This window comes from Botryllus schlosseri, chromosome 12, assembly GCF_051294905.1.
Source record: "Botryllus schlosseri isolate E-star chromosome 12, Bs_hap1, whole genome shotgun sequence".
Lineage (NCBI taxonomy): Eukaryota > Metazoa > Chordata > Ascidiacea > Stolidobranchia > Styelidae > Botryllus > Botryllus schlosseri.
Genome location: NC_137247.1, coordinates 4,307,580 through 4,314,999, shown reverse-complemented (window position 1 = coordinate 4,314,999; position 7,420 = coordinate 4,307,580). Strand labels below are relative to the sequence as shown.

The 7,420-nt window shown below is 39.0% G+C and overlaps 1 protein-coding gene across 1 annotated transcript; it reads left to right on the top strand.

The window, feature by feature from the left end:
- Window positions 1-3,452: 3,452 nt before the first annotated feature.
- Window positions 3,453-6,579, top strand: LOC145452926 (uncharacterized). Its single transcript, XM_080331058.1, has one exon. The coding sequence runs from the start codon at window positions 4,060-4,062 to the stop codon at window positions 6,253-6,255; it is 2,196 nt and encodes a 731-aa protein (XP_080187184.1). The 5' UTR covers window positions 3,453-4,059; the 3' UTR covers window positions 6,256-6,579.
- Window positions 6,580-7,420: the final 841 nt, after the last annotated feature.

Below are 7,420 nucleotides of genomic sequence, written 5' to 3'. Positions count from 1 at the left end.
CAGTAGTTGAAAAAATTATTTCTCACTACTAGTCTCAAATGATTAAAATTAATGCTCAGATACACGTACTCGAATAATTCTGCCCCGCCCCAAAAGTGATCTATTATAACATGTAATAAATCACTGAAGCATAACAACGTTTCCGGCAGATCTCTCTTGTTGCTTTCTAATTGAAAGTTATTGTAACATAGAATGCTAAGGAAATGAGTTATTATATATTCTTTTTCTCCAAAGTTGTGAAAGCAGTGAAGGTCATTCAAAATAAGTGATTTTGCAAATAATGATACTTGAAATTCTAGTTGCTGGGTACCGTAAGGACAGATGCGAAAGTACCATAATTGCATCCCAAACAACCGAGTTTCTGTTTTCGATTCCCAAAAAGTGGAATTTGGTCATACTGGGGGATGTTTACTTCATCCCAGAATGAACTTTATTCCAGACTTGGATGAGAGTCATGCAGATATGTTCTTTTCGCATTTCATTCTATCCCATCTGAGTGCCGTTTCATTTGTAAACAAAGTCACCATTATTCTTTAGATATAGTTGAAAGAAGCAATTGAGAGTCCTACCCACTAGCGTAGTCAGGCCTACTGAAAAATGCCTGGATTAAAAAGTATTCACCGGTACGTAGAGTTGAGATTCTCTTTTAGCCAACTTTCATATAATCTGTAAATTTTCTTTAGTTGTCGTTTTTTTACAAATAGTTTGTTGTGTTGGTTCATACGGGTAAATAATTCATCTTTTAGCGTTGCTGGAGTCAGGCTGGAGAAATATATTGAATGTGTGAGCACTCGCTGATGATCAGTTCATCAGGTGATTATTCTTGGTACCGGCATCCCCTAATCATCTCTTGATTGGATTGCGTTGTCCAACAAGTGTGATACCATAATAGCAAGGCCATATTAGCTGTCATTTTATTGTTCTTCATTCATGTTGGTTGAATTTTTATTTGCAATCATAATATCAGTTTTCACTTTTTTATAGACCTAAACGCGTATGGTGTATAAAATGCTTCCAAGCTGGATCTTCATGTAGCAGTGTTGGGATGACTTGAGTCATGACTTGACTCGAGTCAACTTTTTCGTATGACTTGACTTGACTCGAGTCGCTTTGGGAAAATGACTTGTCTTGACTTGACTTGACTCGGAGCTTCAAAAATGTGCATTGACTCGTGACTCGGAGTAAAATTTAAGAGTCAATTTCAAGTGATTAAGTAAGCGGTGTCGAATAAATCACTGTATCTTGTGTATGTTCGGATTGTTCGCGATACGCCGGTGCGTAACTTGTGAGAACAACCAGTCATTCACTGATTGTGCGTTACAAGGTCCCTCCATTGTTAGATGACAAATAAATTGACCGCAAAGCAGAAAATTAATCTTAATAGCAATTTGTCTCTGTTTCTTAGACGGCTCAATGCTTATGTTGCCCAGTGCTCACATTTACCAATCCTCTTGCATGATTTAAATCAGGGCCGGCCAACCCGTGGCCCGCGGGCCACATCTGGCCCGCGAGAAGGTTTTCAGTGGCCCGCGAGGTAATTTCCGAAATTTCTAATATCATCAAAAATGGATTGCACAGATTGTAAACTTGCAAGGCCAACCAAAAATTTGATTAGTCTGGCCGCAACACTTGAGATGTGATGTCTGAAATTTCAGTTCCGACGCATTGACAGATCCATCAGCCATTCACATATTGGTAGATAGGCCATTCGTACACTACAATAAAGCAGAATAAGATGCGATAAATTTTTCAAAGTCAAAAATTTTCTACAAGCTTAGCGCAATATGTTGTCACTCGATTTCTTGTTTTTAATATTGTTGCCCTTTGCCAAAATGGAAGAACACCTAATATATCAGATTGAGTCTATTCGCGATTACGAGACAAAGTGTTGTTCAACATATGCGACCTTGCGTTTGCGCTCAAAGTAAGACTGTCGACTATGAAACCTAGGCACGATATGATTGACGCATGTTGGTCGCAGCTTTCGATATCGATATGTCCATGCGCCGAATAGCCCAGTCCTCGCAAACTTAACCCAGCGATATACAGCGGGCCCGCAACATAGTCAAGTGACAATATTATTGACCGATGAACTTCAGAAAATTTTCTCGCTTCGCGCGGATAGTGGCCCGCGCAAAAGTTCGTCAATCGAATGTGGCCCTTTGGCTAAAAAGGTTGGCTAGCCATGATTTAAATCGAACGAATATATTGTGTGCGTTGATATTCTCGCGGATGTGTAGATGGGTAGTGTAGGCTATTGTACCATAGGCCTATCAATTTGTTTCAACTTCTCGAACCTTCGTATTAGGTCCTATATTTTGGCTGATAAGAACTGATTTTAGTATGTAGCTGTACAGTTACTCACATACTTTATTAGCAGTTCTACATGTGCGTGAGGGATACACCGTCTTTTGCATGTATAGTTACCTAGATATCCGTTATTTGATTAAGATACCTTAAATGATTAATTATTCTGTCTTTCACACAGCTAGCAAAATGTAATGACTTTGCATCATCACTCGTACTTTGAAAATTCAATTTGTCTTGAATTGTGACTTGACTCGTGACTTGACTTGACTTGACTCGAGTCAAAATCTGCAATGACTCGAGATGACTCGTGACTCAAAGTTACGGACTTGATCCCAACACTGTCATATAGTGACTTGATATTATCAAGGGTGTTATAATCAAATGTTCGAAGTTGTCGACTGGCTCTACGGCGACGGTAACCAATGAGTATGTCCCTTAATTGATGACTGCTATAGCAACGTAGGCCTACGATATCGCTTTCAATCCGCATAGTCACCAAACTGCTAGGAATTGGATGCTGGATGTCGGGAAATCCAAGAAGAGCAATCACATCAGGGGTGTCAAACTCAACTTGCCTCGCGGGCCGGATTCAAACCTACAGATCACTCGCGGGCCACACCAGGCAAATTGTTCCAAAATGTTACCTCAAAATCCAAGCCCGTATATTTGCTTGAATAGTTTATCATCAAACCTGTGTACATGATAGTATATTACATCATATTACTTGTCAGAGGGATTCTATTGTAACAACACTTTTATTTACAAACAGTTGAAAAAGGAAGAGGATTGGCCAGTTGAATAGACCTACGGTACCTACAGTTATAAACCGCTGAAATGGTGACTTTAACGACGATATGAGTTGGCATATTTCTATGCTCGCTTTGTTTTCAGTCGTAATCTGGCGTTAGCCCTGGGTATGCGTTGTGAGGAACACAATTTAATCATGAACACGCACGTTAGAATTTGATTCATTAGTATTAAATCGCGATTCGGGTTTATGTCAAGGCCGGGGACCTTTTGAGTAAAAACTGATACAGTAGCACAACGGTTTCGCAATAGCCTTTTCACTTCTGTGAATAACATTCAGTATAAATGTGCTGGATAATACGAGAATTTTTCAAGTCTGCTCATAATTACTTCATGGGCCGGATGAAATGGTTTGGCGGGCCGGATGTTTGACGTCCCTGGTTGACATGCTTTTTTCGAGTCACGAAGGATCAACGATGCCAACCGAATAACTCTTTTCTATATCCTTGTTAATCCCCAATTGAGTCGTCGTTTTTCTCGATGCCATTGTTCGTCACAATGCAAAATTTGAGTCTGATTTCAGCCAGGCGTGGAATATATTCGTATTTTCATAATCAATACCGTTGTAGCTTTCGTTTTATAGCGCACATGAAGTCAATAAATAATCTCGCAATTGCCTTTGATCTGATAGAGGATATGTTGCGACCGATTCGAAGTGAGCCATGTGATTTGCTTTTGTCTAGACACGTGTATGGCACTTGACTTACAGATTCATTATATGCGGGGGGTGATTTGTTTTGTGTGTCACATATATTGATTGTTCACACATAAGACTTGGATATTTCAACATTTTCATATTCGGCGTTCCACTGGGTTCTGGCATATCTGTGGGCTTTGTCATTCAAAGGTCAAATGCGTGTGTGAAACATCACACCACTGAACCGCATCGACTCTCTTTTATAGATTTAGTTTTTGAAACGTGACCAGGAGATCCTTATAATTATGCGTGTTGGCGTGAATCATCAATGCGATATATGTGGGAAATACTTTTATCGAGCGGCATACCTTAAGCGCCATCTGGACATCCATATGAGCCTCAAGAATAAGTGCGAAATTTGCGGTAAAGAATTTGCAGGCAAGAGTACCCTCACAGGTCACGTGAATACCCATATTGGATTGAAAAATATGGGATGCAATATTTGTGGGAAAACCTTTCATCACGGAAGTAACCTGAAGAAGCATATGGTTGTGCATACTGGCAAACAAAATCATAAATGTGATATTTGTGCGATGGAATTTCATTGGAAAAGTGACATGATGAGACATATGGATATCCATACTGGCCAAAGAAATCATAAATGTGATATTTGTGGAAAAGCCTTCAATCGCAAAAGTAACCAGAAGTATCATATGGATAGACATACTGGCCAAAAAAATCATAAATGTGATATTTGTGGGAAAGCCTTCCATCACAAAGGTCACCTTAATAATCATACGAATATACATACTGGCCAAAGATATCATAAATGTGATGTTTGTGGGAAAGCCTTTCATTGCAAAAGTCACCTGGAGAAACATATGGATATCCATACCGGCCAACGAAATTACTGTTGTGATATTTGCGGGAAAGCATTTCATCAAGGAAGTGACCTGAAGAACCATATGGATATACATACCGGCCAACGAAATTACTGTTGTGATATTTGCGGGAAAGCATTTCATCAAGGAAGTGACCTGAAGAACCATATGGATATCCATACCAGCCAACGAAATTACTGTTGTGATATTTGCGGGAAAGCATTTCATCAAGTAAGTGGCCTGAAGAACCATATGGTCATGCATACTGGCCAACAAAATCATAAATGTGATATTTGTGCGTTGGAATTTCATCAGAGGAGTGCCATGAGGAGACATATGGATATCCATACTGGCCAAAGAAATCATAAATGTGATATTTGTGGGAAAGCTTTCCATCACAAAAGTTACCTGAAGTATCATATGGATATACATACTGGCCGAAGAAATCATAAATGTGATATTTGTGGGAAAGCCTTCCATCACAAAGGTCACCTTAATAATCATACGAATATACATACTGGCCAAAGATATCATAAATGTGATGTTTGTGGGAAAGCCTTTCATTGCAAAAGTCACCTGGAGAAACATATGGATATCCATACCGGCCAACGAAATTACTGTTGTGATATTTGCGGGAAAGCATTTCATCAAGGAAGTGACCTGAAGAACCATATGGATATACATACCGGCCAACGAAATTACTGTTGTGATATTTGCGGGAAAGCATTTCATCAAGGAAGTGACCTGAAGAACCATATGGATATCCATACCAGCCAACGAAATTACTGTTGTGATATTTGCGGGAAAGCATTTCATCAAGTAAGTGGCCTGAAGAACCATATGGTCATGCATACTGGCCAACAAAATCATAAATGTGATATTTGTGCGTTGGAATTTCATCAGAGGAGTGCCATGAGGAGACATATGGATATCCATACTGGCCAAAGAAATCATAAATGTGATATTTGTGGGAAAGCTTTCCATCACAAAAGTTACCTGAAGTATCATATGGATATACATACTGGCCGAAGAAATCATAAATGTGATATTTGTGGGAAAGCCTTCCATCACAAAAGTTACCTGAAGTATCATATGGATACACATACTGGCCAAAAAAGTCATAAATGTGATATTTGTGGGAAAGCCTTTCATCACGGAAGTAACCTGAAGAACCATATGGATATACATACAGGCCAAAGAAATCATAAATGTGATATTTGTGAGAAAGCCTTTCATCACAAAAGTCACCTGGAGAATCATATGGATATCCATACCGGCCAACGGAATCACTGTTGTGATATTTGTGGGAAATCATTTCATCAAGGAATTAGCCGGAAGAACCATATGGTTAAGCATACTGGCAAACAAAATCATAAATGTGATATTTGTGCGATGGAATTTCATCGGAGGAGTAACATGAGGAGACATATGGATATCCATACTGGTCAAAGAAATCATAACTGTGATATTTGTGGGAAAGCCTACCATCACAAAGGTAACCTCAACAATCATATGAATATACATACTGGCCAAAGATATCATAAATGTGATGTTTGCGGGAAAGCCTTTCATTGCAAAAGCCACCTGGAGAAACATATGGATATACATACCGGCCAATGAAATTACTGTTATAATGTTTGCGGGAAAGCATTTCATCAAGCAAGTGGCCTGAACAACCATATGGTTATGCATAATGGCCAACAAAATCACAAATGTGATATTTGTGCGATGGAATTTCATCGGAAGAGTGACATGATGAGGCATATGGATATCCATACTGGCCCAAGAAATCATAAATGTCATATTTGAGGGAAGGCCTATCATCGCAAAAGTCACCTGGAGAAACAAATGGATATCCATACCGGCCAACGAAATTACGGTTGTGATATTTGCGAGAAAGCATTTCATCAAGGAAGTGGCCTGAAAAACCATATGGCTATGCATACTGGCCAACAAAATCATAAATGTGATATTTGTGCGATGGAATTTCATCGGAAGAGTGACATGATGAGACATATGGATATCCATACTGGCCAAAGAAATCATAAATGTGATATTTGTGGGAAAGCCTTCCATCACAAAGATCACCTTAACAATCATATGAGTATACATACTGGCCAAATAAATCATAAATGTGATATTTGCGGGAAAACTTTTCATCGGAAAAGTCACCTGGAGAAACATATGGATATCCATACCGGCCAACGAAATTACTGTCGTGATATTTGCTGAAAAGCATTTCATCAAAGAAGTGGCCTGAAGAGACACATCGGTAAGCATACCGGAGAAAAAAGTTATAAGTGTGGTATTTGTTGAAAAGAGTTTCATCGAAGGAGTCACCTGAAGGGACATATCGATATACATCCTAGTCATAGAAATTAAAAATGTGCTATTTGTGGAAAAGGGTTTCGACAATTATACATACTTGCCAATGAAATCATAAATGTGATGTTTGTTCGAGCGTCACTTGAACATCCATCATATGCGTAATTGCTAGAAGGAATTTACCGGAAACATCCACCTTACGACTCAATTAATCCACGTATTTCTATATAGGAAATATATCTATACTGTTTGTGCCTAATATTTGAGGCAGACCTCGTGTCCATGGAGACTCAATTGCGAGGAAATTAACAAGCCAATATGTAAACGATTTTTGTATTTAGTATTTAGTTGGAATATGTCGTACTTTCTGTCCGGTGTCTCACCAGATGATGCGTATAACTATGAAAATATCAGGATTTTTTGCTCAAGTTCTCACTCCCGATAACCCGTTGTGTTGATG

Excerpts from the sequence above, each read along its gene's own strand:
- LOC145452926 (XM_080331058.1), top strand. The coding sequence starts at position 4,060 with ATGCGTGTTGGCGTGAATCATCAATGCGATATATGTGGGAAATACTTT.